Source organism: Aotus nancymaae, unplaced genomic scaffold, assembly GCF_030222135.1.
Source record: "Aotus nancymaae isolate 86718 unplaced genomic scaffold, 86718_ANA_hifiasm-v0.15.2.pri h1tg000010l, whole genome shotgun sequence".
In the NCBI taxonomy this organism is placed as follows: domain Eukaryota; kingdom Metazoa; phylum Chordata; class Mammalia; order Primates; family Aotidae; genus Aotus; species Aotus nancymaae.
In genome coordinates, this window is record NW_026988421.1 from 63,788,459 (window position 1) to 63,810,184 (window position 21,726).

The 21,726-nt window shown below is 48.1% G+C and overlaps 2 protein-coding genes and 1 pseudogene across 9 annotated transcripts in view; all 3 read right to left on the reverse strand.

Moving 5' to 3' along the window:
• SPOCK2 (SPARC (osteonectin), cwcv and kazal like domains proteoglycan 2) overlaps positions 1–8,549 on the reverse strand; it is a 30,077-nt gene extending 21,528 nt beyond the window's left edge. Inside the window, exons 1-2 of the mRNA XM_064374265.1 lie at positions 8,337–8,549; positions 7,223–7,696 (exon numbers count right to left, since the gene is read on the reverse strand). Coding sequence (XP_064230335.1) covers positions 7,223–7,411 — 189 coding nt within the window. The 5' untranslated portion in view covers positions 7,412–7,696; positions 8,337–8,549. The remainder of the gene's footprint in view (positions 1–7,222; positions 7,697–8,336) is intronic.
• A 6,301-nt stretch (positions 8,550–14,850) lies between these two features.
• The window catches only part of ASCC1 (activating signal cointegrator 1 complex subunit 1), a 165,498-nt gene continuing 158,622 nt past the window's right edge, over positions 14,851–21,726 (reverse strand). For all 8 annotated transcript variants that reach the window (XM_064374256.1, XM_064374260.1, XM_064374257.1 and 5 more), the window contains 2 exons: positions 16,452–16,610; positions 14,851–15,220 (listed from right to left, as the gene is read on the reverse strand). In XM_064374256.1, coding sequence (XP_064230326.1) covers positions 16,494–16,610 — 117 coding nt within the window. In that variant the 3' untranslated portion in view covers positions 14,851–15,220; positions 16,452–16,493. The remainder of the gene's footprint in view (positions 15,221–16,451; positions 16,611–21,726) is intronic.
• LOC135274015 (THO complex subunit 4-like) lies at positions 17,400–20,534 on the reverse strand (annotated as a pseudogene).

A 21,726-nucleotide genomic window follows, 5' to 3' on the forward strand; every position in this document is an offset into this window, starting at 1 on the left:
GCCCGCACCAACACCCCAGCTGACGCCTGCGGCCCTACCTCCCTGCTGGTCCAGTGGCATCTTGGCGGCTACCCTAGTCCTTGGTCTCTGCTCCAGGCAGTGGCCCCAAAAGTCCATAAAGGGCAGAGAACAGTGGGAGGTGCAAGGGGCTTGGAGCTGTGTTCTGAGCTGCCTCAGGACCTTGGCTTCCCTTTTGGGACATAGGAGTGGGGGTCAGAATTCAAGCCCCAGGGAGGTCTGAGGGAGACCCTGGGGCTAGAGCTGAGACACAGGCATGGTGCAGGGGAAGAGCCCCAGACCACAAGAGGAGCGGGGTTGCAGGTGCCTGCCCTTTCTCTGGGCCTGTTTCTTCACCTGTGAAATGTGGGGCTCAGTGCTTCTAAGCCTCCAGGATTCTGCTCCCCCAGTTTTTCCAAACTGAGAACTTGGAGGTAAGCAGAAAAGGAGCCTGAGCAATTTCAGACTCTTGGCATCCTCTGCCCTGCGCCAGGGAACAAGGGGTCAGGGAAGGAGTGAGCTGTTTGCATCCAAGCAGAGATAAGACACCGGCCAGGCCTTAATGCAGCCTTGACCGATCGTCAGGTGTTGGGGAAGAGAGCAGGAGGGGGCAGGATGCCCCGCCCTATGGAAGCTGCCCTCTACCCGAGGGAGCCCTGTGCCAACCACACACATGTCTGATAGTGGCAGCTCACTCTGTGGGCATAAGAAGATGTGAGAGTGGGGAAGAGGCTCAGAGCACCCTCTCCACCAGATAAAGTGGGAGACTGGGTCCAGCCAGAGACAGGCATGGAGGGCTGAAGGATAGGGAGACCCAGGGACAGTCGTCCTTCACTTTATCATTCACTCCCTCATCCCACAAATGAATCATTGGAATTCAGCAAGCTGGGGTTGTTGCTGTGTTTGTCCCAACCTTTTGGGGTTCAGGAAGAGGAAGAGATTTCCCCAAATCACCAGCACAGTCAGACCAGTGCCCTGGCCCTTCTTTACTTGAACCCACAACTCAAGTAACTTGGAGAGGAGAAGGGAGGGGTGCAGAGGACAGGCTGGATGAGATTCTATCTGGCTCTAACATGCCACAGTGCACACGTTTATATTGAGCACCTACTGTGTGCAAAATACCCCATGCAATGCTCTGGGGATGGGGTGGTAAGGTACACAAGGCAGTCTGTTCCCAGACCCTGTCCTCAGGGGCTCACGATGGGAGGGATGTGACAAACACATGTTACAAATACCAGCCCGCAGTGTAAGTGATGCTAAGAGGTGGCTCCCACCCTGTGCCAAATGAGTTATGGCCAGTAAACCCTGCAGGAGCCCCAAGGAAGGAGCCACACCTGCAACTGGATGCTGGCCAAGCCCTTGGGCAGTCAGAGGCTGACGCACTTCAAGAGCCACAGCCGGGCCGGCTCTGCACACTGAAGCTGGACACACTGGTATCTAAACTCTGTATCCAGGCCTAGGCCTGGGCATACATTCCCCATCCACAACCTAGGAAGACCCACACTGCTCCTGCAAGGAGACATGCAGAGGCGGCATTGTGGGCTGCACGTTTGTGTCCCCCCAGACCCATATACTGAAACCCCGACCTCCAAAGGGAGTCAGTTAGGAGGCGGGACCTTGGGGGCTGATTCAGTTTAGATAAGCCATCAGGATAGGGCCCTCGTGATGAGGCCAGGGTCCATATAAGAGGCTAGAGGCTGGGATGGTGGCTCAGGTCTGTAATTCTAGCACTTTGGGAGGCAGAGGCGGGTGGATTGCTTGAGTCCAAGAGTTCAAGACCAGCCTGAGCGACATGGTGACTTTTTTTTAGTCACCCCCATCTACAAAAAAAATACAAAAATTAGCCAGGCATGGTAGCGTGTGCCTGTGATCCCAGCTACTTGAGGGTCAGAGGTGGGAGGATCGCTTGAGTCCAGGAGGTGGCGGTTGCAGTGAGCCAAGATTGCATCACAGCACTCCAACCTGGGTGACAGAGTGAGACCCTGTCTCAAAAAAAAAAAAAAAAGGCTACATAGAGCTCGCTCTCTTTCTCTGCCATGTGAGGATATAATGAGAAAACTAAGCAAGGAAGAGGGCCCTCATCAGACACCGAGTCTGCCAGCATCCTGATCTTGGACTTCTCGGCCTCCAGAACTGTGAGGGTAAAATACCTCTCTGTTGTTTAAGCCACCCCATCTCTGGTATCTTGTTACAGCAGCCCACGCGAAGACAGACGGCACCTGCGGCCCAGCCTGGTGCTTGCCCCAAGATGCCATTAGGCCCCACTTCTCAGGTTTCTTGGTCTCCAGCTAATCTAGACCCTCCCCTGATCTGGTCACAGATACTTTCTCCAGAGGAAAAAGAAAATCTCTTCCTTGAACCCAAAGACTTCCCACCCAGCCTGTGGCGGTGGTGTGATAGGCTAGGCAGGGTATACCTGTGGGTGGCCAGGCCACTGCCGGGCTCTTCCTGGAGTCACAGCATGCCAAAGCCTCTGTAGATGATTTGGCTTCACCTCTCCATTAAACCACCAGGAAAATCAAGGCCCAGAAAGGTGAAGTGGCTGTCCCAAGGTCACCCAGCTAGTTCTGTCCCTCACTGGGAAGATAAGCAGAGTGCTCTCCCAGGCCCTTGGGGCTCAGGGTAGGACAGAGCTCTTCTGTGCTAGGACTTCTGACCTCCTGGAGAAGGGGAGGGGAGGATGCTGGCTTCCCATGCTCTCAGGCTGCTGCAAGACTAGAGTAGCATACAACAGCCTCTCCAGGCAAAGAGGGCTCTTCTCTCCCTCTCTTACAAGGCTCGGCATCTCGCCGGGTGTTCAAGAACCCCTCGCTCTGCTGACACTGCTCCAGGCAGAGGTCAGGGTGGAGGGAAGCCAGGGAAAGGCCCACCCTCCCATCCTTAAACCCCAATTGTTGTTGTTGTTCTACGTTTCTTTTTTTTTCAGTCATTTTATCTGGCAGAGGACCCAAACCCCAATTATGAAATCCATCCTGACCCACTTTTGGGTTCTTCTCACACACCCACACTTACCCTCAGAAATCAGCGCAGCACATCCCCACATTCGCGCTAGTTTAGGTGTGTGGGGTGGGAAGGAGGGAAGGGTGGTCGGGAGGGAGCCCCTTTGTGGCTACTTGCTTTCTTGGTGTTCCTAAACACACGAGACTCATATGTAGCCAGCAGGTAATAATATCCCTGGACCAGACCCCAGGATCATGATGAAGTCCCTGGAATACAGGGGGCTCAGATCTGTAGTGAATGAGTGAGAGTGAATGTGCAGTAATGTCTTTCTCACAGGGACAGGCATGGTGTCCTGCTGTCCTGAGGACCCATCTGGTGGGTTTTCCATGGGGGAGGAGTACAGTACCTGCTCTGGAAGCTCTCCAGCCCTCTGACAAGTACCTTCAGGCCCATGAGTCCTTTTCAGTTCCCTAGTCTGAAACCAAAGCTCAGCGGGGTTATGTGATGTGTCCAGCATCCTGGGGCCAGTCAGCGGCACAGCCCAAACCTGCACCCAGGCCAGAGCTGTCCCAGCACACTGCACCTCAGCCCCTCCTGGGTGGAGAGCTGCCTCTGGAGGGTTGCTAGGTCAGGGTGGGGAGCAGGCTATGGGCAGGCTGCTGGAGACGCGGGGGGCTTTGGTCCTCCTTCCTCAGAGGTGCCACTTCTACTAGGGGCATCCTTGGAGACTCAGAAGACATAAGCCTTTGTTCTTAGACTTTATACTTCAGGGTAGACCCTTCCTTCTCAAGTTTGCTAAGGGTGAGGCCTAGAATTCCCTGAAAAGCAAAACTGAGTGAGATGACTTGGATTCAAATCTCAGCTCTGCCTTTTACTAGCTATTTGACCTTTGGGTAAGTTACTTCTCTGTGCCTCAGTTTCTACAACCATAAAATGGTAGGCTGGAAAGGAACAATAACTATCTCCTAGGTCATTGAGAGGCACAAGAAACCACCCAAATTAAAGTGCTTTCCATAGCGATTGGCAGACGTGAATGCTCACTGCACCAGGGATTCAACCTATATGAACGGTGAGCCTCCCGGGTGCCAAGCACTGTGCTAGACACTCATAAATATAATGAAAATTTCATGGAAGTGGAGTACAAAGTAGAGAAGAGCCAAGAAGAAAGAGAACAGTCAGTTCTTTGTAGCCAAGCTCTGTGGAGTCTGCCCTGAAGAATGCTGTGTAATGGGCCTGTCTCCTCCAAATGTCCATCCCTCAAGGTCCTAGACCTGTTCCAAAGACCTGCATTAAATTCCACCCACTTGTGCAGGGAGTGAATTGGGAGGTAGGAACATCAGGGAGCAGGGCTTGGAAAAGCCCAGGACTGCCAGGGCAGGGCACAGTTAGATCTGTGGGCTAGGGAGCCAGGTGAAGTCCACAACCTCCCCCCTCCTCTGCCAGGAATCCCCTCCTCCCTGGCAGCCAGGCACTCAGCATTAGAAGAGATCTACCCAGGCACAGGCTGTGAGAGCCCTGAGCCCACTGGAGGAGAGGATTACTCAACTGGTAAATCCTGCCTTCCCTATAATCCTGGTGCTCAGAGAAAGCCGCTAAGCTGCACTCCCTCTCAACCAGCTCTGACCAATTCCAAACTGAAGCAACTCCCCAAGTTTTCTTGCTCTTCTTCCTTCTCCCGACCCTTTCAACATAATTCTCTCAACTTTCCCTTCCAGTTCCATCCACACTGTTTACTGAGGCATTTCCCTCCCAATCCCGTTCCCCAGGAGTATCCCATTCCTCCTGCTTGCCTCCACCCTACCAGGCAAATGGGGGGCCCTGTGCCATTTTGGGATTGATTATGAACAAGGTCTCATTTCAACCCAGCAACCCTTTAGGGGTTCAAATAAAATTCCCACCTCTCCTTTAAGGAACCAAGGAGCATATTTTCCAAAGAGCTGGGCTGATGGCAATAATAAAGCCCATTACTACTGGGCCCAGTTAGAGTGCCTTCAGCCCTTAGGTGGGAAGTAAGCCTTCTTCTGGCAGAAGAGGGATGAGTTTTTAGTGCCAGTGGGGTCCCTGTGTACTGTCTGTGCACTGCACAACTTCAGGGGGCACCATTCCTATTGTGACACCCCTAGAGTTATGCAATGCAGTGGCTCTGAGCTAGCAGCCTCCTTCCTGCCTTTCTGCAGAGGCTGTCAACAGATCCCCAGGGCCAGGCCCTCCTGCCCAGCCTTCTTTGTCCTACTTTTCTCCCTGACCCTGTCCGCTGGCAGCCAGGGCCACCTTAAGTGGGGTTTTAGAGGACATCTGCCCTACAAAAGCCTGAGGCTACCAAAATCAACACACTCCCTAAAGCTTTCCGGTGACTCTTATATGGGCAAGTCCTGAAGACTTTCAAATGTAGTGCCTTTCTTCTGATGAGCATGGGAGGAAGGGGGAAGTAGTTGGCACCAATACAGGGAGACAGGTGGGCAGCCCAGTGCCATGGGGTCAAGCAGTAAATCATTTATTCTCACCCACCGAGCTGGCTGTTGGAAGCAGGTGGAAGAAGGGAGGTGGGGAGGAATCTTTTATTTTTAAACCTTTCCTGTTCTGATTAAGCATTTCTTTTCCCTCTGACCTTCACTGGTCCCATTTTGGCAGATCAAACAGCCAGCGAGTCGGAGGGAGGCCTAGGCCAGTGACACATGGATTCCGGATGGGCCAGCCTGCTGCCGCCCCCTCGCTGCTATGGCCGGGCTGCTTCCCAGGCAGCGGCAGGAGACTGCGGCTCATCTGCGCCGGGCTTGCAGGTGCCTCGGGAAGCCCTGGAGACCTGGCTGCCAGTGGTTCTTGCTGTTCCTCTGTGAATTACAACCTGCCAGTTTGACTTTGGGGAGAAACAGTCACTTGTCTGAGGATAACAAAAAGATCCAAATCTCTGCCTCTTCCCATCACTTGACTGGATAGCCTAGGAAGCATGTGTGTTTTAAACAAATTTCCAAGGAACTTGTGGATGCACACAGTTTAAGAGAAAACTGGAGAGGTCGTGGTGTGGCCTGCGTTGTACTGGGTGGGTCCAATAAGGGATTCTGGGGAAGGAGGAGAAAGGACCGGGGTCCTAGAAGATGTTTTCTGGGGTCAGGGCGGCGGTGAGCACCAGGTCGCCAGGAGCAGCCGGCATCGACTCTAGCGCATCCGGCCCCATCCCCCACAGTACCCACTGCGTTCTCGGGGTCCAGCTACACCCTCCACCCGCTCTGCCTCACCCCTGCTTCCCCAGCCCCCAACCCGGCCAGGCCGGGAGGAAGGAGCCGGCCCCGCCGGGCTGCCGCCTGCTACTTCCCCTCTGATCCACAGGTGCCGGTAAACAAAGTGCCGCAGCCGCCCCCCCCACCGCCGGCCCCACCTCGCAGAGTTTGGCTCAAGGTTACGCCGGTGTTCGGGCGGTACCCGCCGGGGGGGCCCCCAGACCCAGCTTCTGAGCTCTCCCCGGCTTCTCAAGCCCACCGGGTCGGGTGCCTTCTTCCGGCTCCGAGCTGCTCCCCTCGCTCCAGGCTGGATTCCCCCCTGAAAGGTTGGTCTGGGAAAACCCGCCTGGGTCCTCGAGCGCCCCTCTGCACGGGAACCCCAGCCCTGGCTCCGGTGGCCACCCTGGGTTGGCCTCGGGCATCTTCTCCCCGCCGCTGCCCACCCCCACTCCCCGCGCCCCGTACGGACACGCCTTCCACCATCTCGCCTAGGAGGGTTGCTGGGACCCCCCGACCCAGAGCCCCGGCCACGCTCCCGTCCCCTGCTGTTCCCCTGCAAAGCCCACGGTGGGAACAGAGGGCACCGCGCGAGCCGATGCCACCCTCCCCGCCGGCCCCACCCAGACCTACCGGTGCTGCAGTGCCCCGTATGTGCAGCCTGCAGCATTCCCGCGGCTGGGGCAGGCCCGGGGGCGGCTCACACAAGGCAGCGGGGGAGCGGGTCGGGGTCCAGCCGCAGCCGGAGTCCGGATACTGCCCCCCGCCCCGCACCCCTTCCCGCTCCCGGACCGCAGGGGAGACCCCGAAGCGCGCGCCCCCGGAGCGTCGCGCGGGTGTGGGGCTGGGAGTCATGGGGCTGGGGGGTCCCAGGGCCGCCGGCCCCGGCCGCAGGGACAGGGGAGGGGCGCTGGGCTGTGCCCTCCACCGTGCTGTTTACTCTCCGGTAATTAGCTGGCCGGGCTGCGGAGCCTCGGACTGCGACGTTTGGCAGCCGCTCTCGCAGACCCCGAAGCTTCCTCCTCGAACCGCAACCCCGGGCCTCTGCCCTGGTGGCCCTGCGGACTTACGTCTCGGAAGCGGTTCCAGTGCTTGATCTTGCCGCTGTATTGCGAGATGGACGACAGCCATTGCTCGTCCTCCATGAAATTGCCGGGGGTCTCACCCTCCTTGGGCCCCTTGGCGTCACCTTCGGCCAGGGCTGCCGCGGCCAGGAGCAACAGCGGCAGCACCAGCCGCCCGCAGCCCAGCGCGCACATCGTGGTCCGGGTTCGACCTGGGGAGTCCTGACTTCTGCAGTATTTTAATGTCCTTCCTCCCACCCTGCTGCTGGAGAAGCGCACGCGGCTGTCCTCAACCCTCCTCCCGCGGTCTGCCTCCGGTGACTGGCGGAGAGTGGGTCGCGGCTGAAATGTGACCTGGTTAGGAGATGCACTTGTCTGAAAAAGCCCAGCACTGGCCGCGGAGAGGGAGAGAGAATCAGAGAGGCTGCGCCAGCAGGGGCTGTAACTGTAGCATCAGCATCACGTTTGACATCATCATACCTGGTTTAAAAAAAAAAAAAGAGAGAGAGTGGGTAGATTTCAAAGCGAAGCGCTCGCTGGATGAGAGCGCCAAACGCCAGCCAGCCGCAGCGGGGCCCAGCCCAGCGTGGCACACAGGGAGTTGCAGACCAGGAAACTAGAATCCTGAGATGTCCCTGAGCTCCCTCCAAGGATGGAGAGCACGAAGGGCCCCAGGATCTCCCCGGGGAAGATGGGATGGGAAAGAGGGCACAAAACTCTCCGGTTACAAAGCCAGGCAGGCTCAGGTGTCGGAAAGGGAATTTGGCCAGACACTGTTTTTCTCCCCTTGCCGCCCACCCAGAGGGGCCTGCGCCACAGCCCTGACAGCTGGCTTCCAGCGAGTTATAGCTCTACCGTAATGGGTGGCTTCGTTAAGACAAAAGCCGTATAACAACTGGCTGCTCAGCACCATTGCTCCCCAGCGGCTCCACGTTTCGCAAGGCAAGGCCTCAGCACTGAGTGGCTGGTGAAATAGAGGCAGATGTCCTCCTCCCCAAGCAGCTGTTTAGGGGCTGTCACCCCTTTTGTTAGCTCTTCCTAGGACAACCCTAAAAGGCACATGTCTGACCATTTCATCTGCCTTGGAGGCTGCAAATTTGAAAAAGGCATATTTACTTACAGCTTTTTGACTTCAAGTTAGTTTGAATAAGTCACTGGGGAAGCGGCGAAGCGGGGGTGTGTGTGTGTAGGGGGGGAGTGCTGGTTTTGTTTGAGGTGTTTCCGGTTTTGTAAAAATTGTGACCCTTCTTATTGCCTGTAGATTTAAATGTTGGCATGCCAGTGGGTAAGGCTGGAGGCTGGCCACAGTCCCAGGATCACAGCAGAAATGGGGAGAGGTTTACATTTCAAATACATTAAAGAGGAAACAGGTCATCTGATGAGACAAAACGTAGTGAACTTTTGGAACCCAAGCCCTAGATTGTGTTTTTATAAAATAAAATAAAAATAAATAAAAACTTAGCTGCTGTGATCTAAAACAATAAAAATTTAAAAGGCAATGATCTTAAAAACATGATCTTAATCAGTAGGAAAAAACACAGCTGACAAGCTTCCTCATCACCCTGAATCGGGCCTGTCTGGGAACTCTGCATGCCTCAGTGGCTCAGGCAGGAGTCCCACTGGGAAAACAGAAAACAATAGCTCCCTTTCCGTGTTTTCTTGTTCCCTTTGCTGTTGGATTTAGTGGTGGTGCTGCAGTGAGGCCCTGGCCATTGGCATCTTCATCTCACAGTAATAAAGCATTCTTCCTGGGTGTGTCCTGGTGCTGTACAGTGAGAGAGCACGGCTTGCTGTCATGGAGACTGGGGGACAGAATCCCATTTACTGGCTGGATGCTGAAGCAATTACCTATTTTCTATCTAAAATTAATGGTAATACCACCATTAAAATTGCTGTAAAACAAAAGCAAAATTACATACTAAGTATCTGGGCATAATGGGCATTTTTTTTAAAGTTAGCCTTCCCTCTGATTGGGAAGAGAAGGCTATGGTGTCCCATAGTTCTGAAGATTTACCAAAATTTGCCATCTTTTCCACCATCTCAATCCTACAATCCTAGGTTTTTTTTTGTTTGTTGGTTTTTTGTTTTTAGCAAAACTAACTATGTATCTCTAAGGCACTGAGGAGATAGGCACCAGATACCATAGCTCTCCCATTCCTGTTATATCTTAGGGGCTTCTAGAGTTACCAAAGTTGCTGAATAGTTTAGAAAGCTGCTGTCAAGATGCCCATCAATATGACAACACCTGTCTCCAGACTCTGAGGGTTAAAATGGCTTCCATAGTTCCAGGTAGCTTCTCCAGTGGGATTTACCTTTCTGTAGCACCTTCAGGCTGGGTCAATACTAGTCCTGTGTCGAAAGCTAATCAACAATAGTTCAGTCCCATTAGTTAAGCCAATAGTAATGTTATTTAGGAAGAAGAACCCAAATTTCCAGATGACTGATGTAAAAGTTGTAGGAAATGGCCAATAGTTTTAGTTTAAAAAGAGGGAAAAAAGGGCGAGGTGTGCTGACTCACACCTGTAATCTCAGCACTTTAGGAGGCCAAGAGGCAGGAGGATGGCTTGAGCTTAGGAGTTCCAGACCAGCTCGGGCAACATGGCAAGACCCTATCTTTATACAAAATGAAAAAAATTAGCTAGGTTGCACATGCCTGTGGTTCCAGCTACTCAGAGGCTGATGCAAAGAGGATGCTTGAGCCTGGGCTGCACTGAACTAAGATCTCGCCACTGCACTCCAGCTGGAGAAACAGAGTGAGACTCTCAAAAGAAAACAAACAAACAAAAAAATACAAAGAAAAGGTTTTCCTTTTTTTTTTTAGACAGAGTCTCGCTCTGTCACCCATACTGGAGTACAGTGGCATGATCTCGGCTCACTGAAACCTCTGCCTCCCAAGTTCAAGCGATTCTCCTGCCTCAGCCTCCCAAGTACCTGGGATTACAGGCACCCGCCACCACATCCAGCTAATTTTTGTATTTTTAGCAGAGATGGGGATTCACCGTGTTGGCCAAGCTGGTCTCAAACTCTGACTTCAGGTGATCTGCCTGCCTCAGTCTCCCAAAGTGCTGGGATTACAATTACAGGTGTGAGCCACCACACCCAGCCTGGTTTTCCTAATTTTTGAAAGAATTACTGGCAGGTCAGCCTTTTCAAAACAATGGCCCCAAACATGAGGAGCCTCTAGGTATATGTGTTAAGTGGTACATATATTTTACACATTTTTCTGTTTGCACTTAATATTTAGCAATTATAAAATGGAGACAGAGAAACCTTAGTTTTCTAGTAAGAAACCCAAATTGAATACATCTTAATACCCATTTAATTCCATTTCTAGATGACCCTACAAGCACAAAAAGATAAATGCACAAAGATGATTGAATCCAGAATTGTTCATAATAGCCCAACCTGGAAACCAGCTCAATGTCCATTAGTCAGGAACTACCTAGTTAAAGTAGTAGGTAGTTTAAAAACATACCTATAACAGACTAGTGTGCAGACATTAAAAATAATGATGTAGACCTGTATCTATTAAAAACCAATGTGATCCACTATGTATTGCTGGGTGAGAAAAGCTCGTTATACAAGATCATATGTAATAGGATCCCATTTGGAAGTGTAGTATAATGTGGCTATTCTCAAACTTTCTGGAATCTGGAGCCCTTAACACTAAAAAAATTACTGAGGACCCCAAAGAACTTTTGTTTATTTTAGTTATATATTTATATATACACATACATATATAGATATTTACTGTATTTGAAAATAGAACTAAGAATTTAAAATTTTTAAAATAAGAATATACTCATTTCATATTTAACAGAATAGTTTATGAAAAACAACTGTCTCTACCCCTCCCCCCAGTTAGTAAGAGAGTGGCACTGTATTACATTTTTACAAATCTCTTTAGTGTCTGGCTCAGAAGAAGACGGGTAGAGTCTCACATAAGCTTCTGCATTACAGCAAGTGTATCTGTCGCCAAGGCTGCCGTTAACAAAGTACGACGGACTGGGTGCCTTCAACAACAGACAATTATTTTCTCACAGTTCTGGAGTCTTGGGGTTTAAGATCAAGCTGTTGGTAGGTTTGGTTTCTCCTGAGCCCTCACTTCTCGGCTTGCAGGATGGCTGCCTTCCTGCTGTGTCCTCAGTCTTTCCTCTGTGCACGCACTAGTCTGGTGTCTCTTTGTGTGTCCAAATTCGCTCTTCTTGTAAAGACACCAGACAGATTGGATTAGGGCTGACCCTAACAGCCTCATTTTAGCCTAATCGCCCCACTAAAAGCCCAATCCCCAAATAAACAGTCACATTCCGAGATACTAGGAGTTAGAGATTCAACATGTAGATTTTGGGTGGTCATGACTCAGCCCACAGCAGCAGGTATAAATGAAAATAGCTAGTAAGAGCACAGTAGAAGCACTCACAGCAAAATAAGTTAATCTCTGAAAACACATATATTTATACCCTAAACCTACAATTTACAATATTCTAGAACACAAACGTACACAATCACACATTCCACTAACCATCAGGGTGATGTCAGCATGTCACAGAGCCTCTAGAAAACTCCACTGAACACCATGAGAGAATGAGTTAAAAAGGCACATAGCACCTTAGTATTTGTATGAAAACAGTTTGGACCTCCTCGTAGACATCCCCTAAAAGGTGCCTGGGAACTCCTAGAAGTCCAAAGACCACACTGAGAGCTGCTGGTATAAGTTTTATGACTTAAGGCAATTTTTTTTTCTTTTTCTTGAGACAGGGTCTCACTCACTATCACCTAGGCTGGAGTGCAGTGATGTTAGCATGGCTCACTGCAGCCTTGCCCTCCTGGGCTGAACTGATCCCACCTCAGCCTCTGAAGTAGCTGGGAATAGAGTCGCATGCCACCACGCCTGGCTAATTTTCTTTTGTAGAGATGGTGTCACCACGTTGCCCAGGCTGGTGTTGAACTCCTGGGCTTAAGCGATCTTCTTGTCTCCCAAAAGCGCTGGGATTACAGGTGTGAGCCACTGCCCCCAACTTTAAGAAAAATTTCTCTACCTTGTTAAGCCTCAGTTTGTAAAATGAGGATAATAGTACCTACTTAAGTGGGCTGTTGAAAAGATTGATGTAAAAATAAATGACAAATGTGAGCACTCCACTAATATTAGCTGTTATTTGTGAAAAATTTCTTAACTTCTCACATTTGATATATGTTTAAATGTATAGGGAGTAATTACCTCTGGATGCTAACATTTATTTTCATTTATTATTTATTCATTTTTTTTATAGAGACGGGATCTTGCTAGTTTGCCCATGCTGGTCTTGAACTCCTGGCTTCAACCTCTGGTTTCAGCCTCCCATTTGAATTGAAGTATAACACACACTGACAAAAGCACAAAGTGTAAGCTTGATGATTTTTCACGAAGTAAACTTGTCTTTGTTTAAAGGACATTTTACCAAAAACAAAAAAAGCCTTTAATAAAAACCGTAACAGCAGCCACTTTCCTCACTTCTAGCAGCATGGGCTTGAACATTCATGCTCCCTGTGGTATCGAGATGGAAGCTGACAGGTGCTCCACTGACTCAACTCAATATGCCTCTAGTGCCACTGGGTTCCCCTGAGCTCAGGGACAGTGAGCTCCAGCACAGTGCAAGGGCAAACCGGAACCAAATCTGAATTATTACGATGCTGGATTCTACTCAATGCCCAGTTAAGGAAAATCTAAAGCCTGCTTTAAAAATAATGATTATAAGTAAAATTTATAATGTGTCTAAAGTAAAAATTACTCTCCATAACAAAATTCCATGTATAACAATTCACAAATTCTGTGAAATAGCAATTGAGAGATTTTTTTCCCTCTTCTTCTTAGAGGAATCGAGGGTGAAATCAATGCCTCAAAAGCTGGCTGGAACAGTGTTAGGTACAATAAACTATTTCAGTGTAGAATGAATTACAAAATGGTAACATGAAGGAAGGTTTGTAAGCACAGCAGCAGCAAATCTTCCAACATTTACCCCATTATCATTTGGTGAGAGGAAGTCTGAATCTAGAAAAATTCTTTTCTAACCCTAGCTCTAACCCTTTTAATGTTGTTGCTCTCTACCATTTTGCTTTCTCGTGAAAGTTCACATCAAAACTATCTGTTACTCCCTCTTCCACAACAACAATGAAAACTGTGTTTCCTAAGAGCTACGCTGTCCCCAAAACTGGCATACAGACTTCATGAATTTTTTTTTTTTTTGAGACGGAGTCTTGCTCTGTAGCTCAGGCTGGAGTACAGTGGTGCAACCTCAGCGCACTTCAACTTCTGCCTCCTGGGTTCTGGTTCAAGCAATTCTCCTGCCTCAGCCTCCCAAGTAGCTGGGATTATAGACATGTGCCACTATACCCAGCTAATTTTTTTTTTTTTTTTTTGTATTTTTAGTAGAGACGGAGTTTCACTATGTTGGCCAGGCTGATCTTGAACTCCTGACCCTGTGATCCACCCACCTCAGCCTCCCAAAGTGCTGGGATTACTGACATGAGCTACTGTGCCCAGCCGAAAGAACATTTTATCTCTGCCTACCACAGCATGTGAAAAAAAGGAAAAATTTAAAAAATTTTTAACTTAAAAAAGTTTCAATTCTACCAACACCTACCAACTTACAAAACTCTAGAGAACACAAAAATACAAAAGTGCACACTCCATTAACCACCAGAGTTATGATGCTGTCATGTCACGGAGACTCTGGAAAACTCCACTGTACAACTTGTGAGAGAATGAGAGGGAAAAAGGCAAACAACTTGAGAAGAATTACTTAACAAGTCTTAGGGAAGAGTAATCACAAATTCTCAATAACACAATTTCCAATTCTATTTACAATTTGGTATTTGGGCCCTGTGTGGTGGCTCACACCTGTAATCCTAACACTTTGGGAGGCCAAGGTGGGAGGATTGCTTGAGCCCAGGAGTTTGAGACTAGCCTGGGCAACACAGTGAAATCCCATCTCTACAAAAAAAATTTTTTTTAAAAAAGTAGCCAGGCATGGTGGTGCCCACCTGTAGTCCCAGCTGCTCAGTAGGCTGAGGTGAGAGGACAGCTCGAGCCCAGGAGGTCAAGGCTGCAGTGAGCTGTGATTGTGCCACTGCACTCCAGAGAGGGTGACAGAGTGAGACCCTGTATCCAAAAAAAAAAAAATTAGTATTCAATATATAGAGCTAAATTTTCCAAAGACAAAACTTAAAAAAAAAAAGCTCCTACAAACATAAATCGTAAGTCTCGGACACCCCCAAAAGAAGTGACATTTACTTCCTGGCTGAGGTTGCCCAGTGGCTTGTCAGAAAGAAACCAATGAGAGAATGCAGGCACACCAAGATGAGATGGGGCATAAACTCCACAGTAGGCTTCATAATTCAGCACTATCCCTGGAGCACATTCCCAAGTGCCATCTAACAATCTGAGGTGAGGTAAAATCTCAGTTTATATAGAAAATGAATATCGAGTAGAAAAAAGAGTCCTTCTGGAAAAAAAAAAAATCAGCCTTGCAGGTGCTAGTATGTAAGTCCTCCATGAATGATCCAGCTACGCTGGTGAATAAGTGAGGGCAACATTGTATCCCAATACAGGAAGGGGGTCAAATTCAAACTATGTGATCATACTAACAGGAAAACCGTTACTTTAAACATTCATTTATTCACAAGTGATTTGTGCAATCCCAATAATAAATCTCAGTGTTAGACAGTCCTCACAATGTAGCGACTTAACACAAAGTTCAGAAGCAGACTTAAAGAATAGAAAGAAAGAAAGAATCAAGATAAGAATAAGGAAGGAGAGGACATGGAGGGAGGACAAATGTGAGGAGGGAGGAGTGGGAGGCTCAGGCTCCCCAGCATTCCCCCTGGAAGGATGGATGTAACTGCTGGGAATACCCACTCCCTCTGCTGGTCTGTGGTGAGGAAGGAGTGAGTGCCTCCTGGGGCTGACATTCTTCCAGGGAACTCTGCACAGTCCTGCTGATATCATCAGTTTGTTTTGCTGCTGCCCTGAAAAGTAAACAGAAAAGAGTTATAATACTGCAACTCTACCAGGGGCATGGGAAGGCGAAGGTGAGGACGGGTGAAGGAACAGGAATCCAAAAAATATTAAGAGGACAACCTTGGCTGGGGTGCAGTGGCTCACACCTCTAATTCCAACACTTTGGGAGGCCAAGGCGTGCGGATCACAAGATCAGGAGTTCGAGACCAGCCTGGCCAATGTGGTGAAACCCCATCTCTACCAAAAATACAAAGATTAGCCAGGAGTGGTGGCAGGCACCTGTAGTCCTAGCTACTCGAGAGGCTGAGGTAGGAGAATCGTTTGAACCTGGGAGGTGGAAGTTGCAGTGAGCCAAGATCGCGCCACTGCACTCCAGCCTAGGCAACAAAGCGAGACTCTGTCTCAAAAAAAAAAAAAAAAAAAAAAAACCAACAAAATTTGGTAGGAAAATGATAAACCAAGCAAAGTGAAAGGCAAAAACCTTTAATAGTCATTTTGTTAAAGATAAAATTCTGGGTAGTAAAGGAATTAAAGGCAGAGTCTCAAAAGAGATATTTGCACACCCATGTCTGTAACAGCACTTCTCCCAATAGTCAAGAGGAAGCAAGCCAAGTGTTCACTGATGGAGAAACAGTGTGGTATACACATGTAGCTGAACATTCGATTATATGTATAATACAGGAAGGAAATCCCGTCACCTGACATGACATGGATGAACCTTGAGGACATTATGCTAAGTGAAATAAGCCAGTCACAAAAAGACAAGTAACTATGATTCCACTTATATGGAATACTGAGAATACCCAAAACCACAGAGACAGAAAGTAGAATGGTGGCTGCGGGGGGACGGGCAGAGTGGGAATTACTGTTTAATGGGCACAGTTTCCGTTGTACAAGCTGAGAAGCCTGTGGAGATGGATGGCAGTGACGGCTGAACAGCATTATGAATGTATTAACAGTTAACGTTATTGAACTGTGCACTTAAAATGGTAAAGACAGTAAGTTTTATGAGTATTTTACCAGAATTTAAAAATTAAAAGGAAGACAACCAGAAGGAATACACTAAGGGTTATAGGCACAAGTTCTCCTTATGCCCACCACCATCTTGGTTGGTAGTTTGATGGCTGTAGACAGCATTAGAGGCGATGGTAAATCCATGGAGAACCACCCAGGAAAGTCACCATCCAAATGTCCACATCCCTGCTTGGCAATTAAAACGAAGACACTTTTCTTCAGCACCTGGTGAGGATGTTCAGTTTCTAGTGCTTTCCAAGATCCACCTCAGGAGAAGTCAATTTGTCCACAGGAAGCGTAGTTTCCAAAGCTGTCTACTGTGAACCTCTGAGAGATATGAATTGAGTTCAGCTTCAGGGAACCAAAGTAGAAGTTCTCAAACAACTGAAAAGGAAGAATAAAAACCCAGAATGAATGTTTAAAGTATAGATGAAAATATTAAACATCAGATTCTCTTGTAAAAACACCAAACCACAACAATCCCAACAAATGTCTCATGCTTTTTCTTTTCAGTGTTTACTCTGAATAGTGATCCAGGAGAGGAGGGATGGGGGTGGGAGTGAGAAAAGAACAGCCAGCTCTCCTCTCTGATTAATTCTAAAGTCTCCTCTGACAAATGCACCAGAGAAAGAGGTTCTGTAAAGTCAAATCCAAAATTCATCTCTTGAGCAGATATGACCAAGAACTTGTAGCAAAAACCCCGCGGCCAAACGCTGACTCACACAGCCTGACCAGGCTGCTTCTGACTTCCAGTTACTGACCATGCAGGGATCCCAGTTTTGTTGCACCAGGGTTAAATTTGACGTAACATACGCCTCTACCTAATCAACACTATTTGTTAGGAGTGCTGACTAAAATAAATAGAAGATAAGGCTCCTGACTCACAAGTGATTCAGACAAGCCACTGAGGGGCACAGAACATCCACATGTACAGAACAACCCGAGGGGCACTTCTACTCACCAACAGAACAAGTGCAAGTGATTACTTATCAAATACCTTTATTAAACGTGGATTCAAGCCAGCAACCTAAAATAAATATTTTTACTATGATCTTGCGCTTTATAAAAGCTTTCAAGTGTGTCAGAGGGAGGGATGAACCATACGTACTCCAAGAGGGACTGGACTTTTGTGATTACCACATTTATAAGGCAGAACCCAAAATGACATCAGAATTTATCCCAGGAAAATGCAGCCATACTGCCTGAACAAGGAGTGTCAAAAGAATAAAGAGTGTACCTTCTTCTGTTAGGATGTAGGAACTGCTCTTTCTTAAAATGTCAGTACAATCCCAAAAAGCCTTTGTTTGTTTTTTAGAGATAGGGTTTCTCACTCTGTTGCCCAGGCTGGAGTGCCCTGGATTGCAGTAGTGCAATCATAACTCACTGCAGTCTCAACTCCTGAACTCAAGCAATCCTCCCATCTCAGCCTCCCGAAGCACAGGGATTACAGGCACGAGCCACCATGCCCGGCCCCAATAAAGCCCTATGATACACGTACCCAAGATGCTTGAGTGGACCTTTGCACATAGGCAAGTGACTGTCTTTTCACTTATTTTTATACAACCTCCACACACATGGACTTTGGCCACCATTGCTTTTCCTCTTCCTGCAATTAATGGCCTAGCAAAATGCCTGAGGGTTCATTAAAGGCTAACTTTATAAAGCCCAGTAAATATTGATTCTTCAACATGACATCAACTTGACCCCAAAGATCTATTTAGAGGTTGTGTGCTGCATTGTCTTGTTTCAGAAAGGTGATCAGCTCCTGCCTGCATTGATTTACACAATTAACTTCTCTTCCTGGCTTTGGCAGCCTGCTCAAACCATATCCACTCTTTTATGTAAAGAAATTCAGCCTGAAATGGTTATCTGCTAATCCCTTTGCTGAACATTAATTTGAAGTGAAAGACACGTCACTAAGACTGACAGATTTATAGCTCTGCAAACTGAAGCCTTCCAGGTATAGAAAACTATAACCAAGGAGGCAATAAAAGACAATATAAAAGAAAACTAAAAGGAAACTCATGATTCTTTCAACAAGTTACTTTTAAGGATTGGCAGCCTGTGGGTTCTCTACCTTCTTCTCTTTGTGCCCATGTTTTCAAGTAGTGGGGAGGCCACAGTGAGGAGCTGCAAGTGATCTACCCATGACTTCACTTTGCCTTATGCAGATGGCCTATGGACAGCGTGATCTGCCAGGGATATTCTCCTGCTCCAGGTTTAAGGAAAGAGCAAATGTAGCAATCATGAAGTTAGCTGGGATGTGACTGCAATGAGGCAACAGAAAAATTGACAGAGATAACTAAACATAAATTCTCACATCCACTAAGGCAAGAGCAGGCTGTGGAAGGAGTGCTAGATTCTAAATGTATGCCTGGACATGTAAGCTGTGTGACCATGGGTAGAAAACACTGCCCACTGTAACAACTACCACCGGGGCAAAAGATCATAATGGGCAAAGACCTCATAAGAGCAAGTACAAGGCTGGGCGCGGTGGCTCATGGCTGAAATCCCAGCACTTTGGGAGGCCAAGGCGGGCGATCATCTGAGGTTGGGAGTTTGAGACCAGCCTGACCAACATGGTGAAACCCCATCTCTACTGAAAATACAAAATTAGCCAGGTGTGGTGGCGCATGCTTGTAATCCCTGCTACTCAGGAGGCTGAGGCAGAAGAATAACTTGAACCCAGGAGGCAGAGACTGTGGTGAGCCGAGATCACACCATTGCACTCCAGCCTGGGCAACAAGAGCAAAATTCTGTCTCAAAAAAACAAACAAACCAACAACAACAAAAAAGAGCAAGTACAAGTACTTTGTGTGCTCACTGTGGAGGGTTTAAAAAAAATAAAAAGTACCTTGTAAACTGTAAAGTGCTATGGAAAATTAGTATTTCCATAGCAATATGGTATTTCCATATAGTTATTTCTTTTTTTTTTTTCTACACACATTTCTATTTTATTATGGAAAAGGTGGAAACGCCACCTTCTCCACAACAGCAACCAGTAAAATTTATCCCAAAAATAACTTGGTACAAAACAGGTCTGTTTCAGAAACAAAAAAAAAAAAAAAAAGAAAAGAAAAAAAAGCCTTTACATGAGTTTTTAAATCCTATTTTAAAACATAAAACAAATCCATTATTGGCCGCACAGCCCCAGCCACTGCTTCCCAACCAGGGAGCAAGAGGAGACGCCTGGGTCCTGTCCACACGGATTTGCCGGTCTGTTTGACTGGTATCCATTCTCGCATTATAGGCGTCCAGCTCCTCTGCAGAAAGCTGCTGCTTTGAATTCCTGCCAGCGCCTCTGCCTCTTCCCCGGGCGCCTCCACGGGTGCCTTCGCCACCACCAAAGCCTCCAGCGCCACGGTTTCTAGTCATGCCGCCTCTGTTTACGCTCTGTGCAGGTCTCCACTGTGTATCGATCTGTGACGTGACAAGCTGAATGTTCATGGGGCGGCCATCCAGAGGGACACCGTTATACTGCTTCATGGCTTTCAGGGCGTCTGCCTTCCGCTCAAAGTGTACATCTGCTGTTCCTAAGCTGCGGCCAGAGCGGTCGTAGTGCACAGCTGCCTTCTTCAGTGTTCCAAATTCAGCAGAGTTCCTGAATATCGGCGTCGGACACTCCAAAATCCAGACTGGACACCAGCAGCTTCCCACCCGTCTCCACGCCAGCACCACCCCCGAAGCCGCTGTCGAAAAGATCGTGCTGCCACTTGTCGGGGAGCTGCTTTGGCCTGCTGTAGGGCGCCAGTCGGTTCCTGCCGCCTCGGCTGGCCGCGCCGCGGGCGATGGCCGGCCGGTTCCGGATGGGCCCGACGCCTCGATTCACTCGCGCGGCGGCCTACGCCCCGCCGCCGCGGCCGCCCTGGGAGCCGACCCGGCCACGGCCCCGGCCCCCGCCGCGGCCTCCTCGCTGGCTCCGGTTCAGTTTAATGATGTCGTCCAGAGACATGTCCATTTTGTCGGCCATGGCGGGCGCGGAATCGGGCATCGGCTCCCATATAGTATTTCTTATGATGTTTTTAAATATTTCTCTGCCATCATTACCCTTGTGTTTATTTTACCTTTGTAAGTCGCCATGTTCTTTCATACCTTTTGATAATATCACAACAAATGGATTTCTCATCCAGACATCGCTAGTGCCAGTGCCAATCTTCATGTCGCCCTTCCTACCTCTGTTCTTGTCCTCTCTGTATGTTTACAATGATTTAGTAACAGATTATTTACTAGCAATTTTTCAGTTATCTTACTGCTTATTGTTTTTTTCTTAATTTTTAATTTTTTATTTTGAGACGGACTCTCACCCAGGCTGGAGTGCAGTGGTGCGATCTCAGCTCACCCACAATCTCCGCCTCCCAGGTTCAAGTGATTCTCCTCTCTCAGTCTCCCAAGTAGCTGGGATTACAGGCATATGCCACCACACCCAGATAACTTTTGTGTTTTTCAGTAGAGATGCGGTTTCACCAAATTGGCCAGGCTGGTCTCAAACTCCAGACCTCAAGTTATTCGCCTGCCTTGGCCTCTGAAAGTGCTGAGATTACAGGCATGAGCCACCATGCCTGTAATCTTTATTCTTTGTTTTTTTTCCTTTTCATTTATTTTCTTAATAGAGACAGGGTCTCATTATGTTGCCCAAGCTGGTTTTGAACTCCTGGGCTCAAGTGATCCTCCTGTCTTGGCCTCCCTAAGTGCTGGGATTATAGCATGAGACACTGTGTCCTGCCAATGTATCTTTATTCTTAAGTCTTTTTTTTAGTTCTATCAATTATTTCTAGTGACTTACTAAAATATAAGCCCTACAGAGGAAGAAGCTGGATCCTACCATACACTGTAACATTATCTAGTAGACTGCATCTGATCGGTAATATCTGTTGGACAAAATGACAATGAAAACTAATGCTGTAGCTGTCTGTGTACATCCCCAAGTCTGGAAAGAGAAAACTGTGATATGCACTTGTCTAGACCAGATTTCAAGGTCTAATTTATAGGAATTTCTAAACAGGACTTACCAAATTATATTACCTCAAATCAAGTGGGCAGGGGACCTTTCTACATGTTTCTTATTTGTGAAAACCTAGATCTCTTTCTTAGCTTCATTCCTGATCTGGAATATTGTTGTGCACCTGATGTTATGCATTTTCATGCAAAAGAGGCACATGAAGTAGTTCTGACTCCCATCTCTTTAGGGAGAGTGCATATCAGAGGAGGGAAATGCTGATGACCTGGGTGTGTCCACCTTATGAAAAGTCACTGAGTCCTTTGCTCTGTGATCTGTGCACCTTTCTGTACCTTTCTGTATGTATGTTCTACTTTAATGAAAAAAGTTTACCTAAAACAATATAGGCAGTAAAGTTTAAGTGTGTGAGATGAGAGGTACAGGCCATCAATAAACATAGCAGAAGATAAGGAAACAAAGGATGCTGAGGGCTGGGGACCTAGGAAAGCAACCTGGACTAGACCAGAGCTGGGCCTTGTGACAAGTATGGGGCATTACACAGAG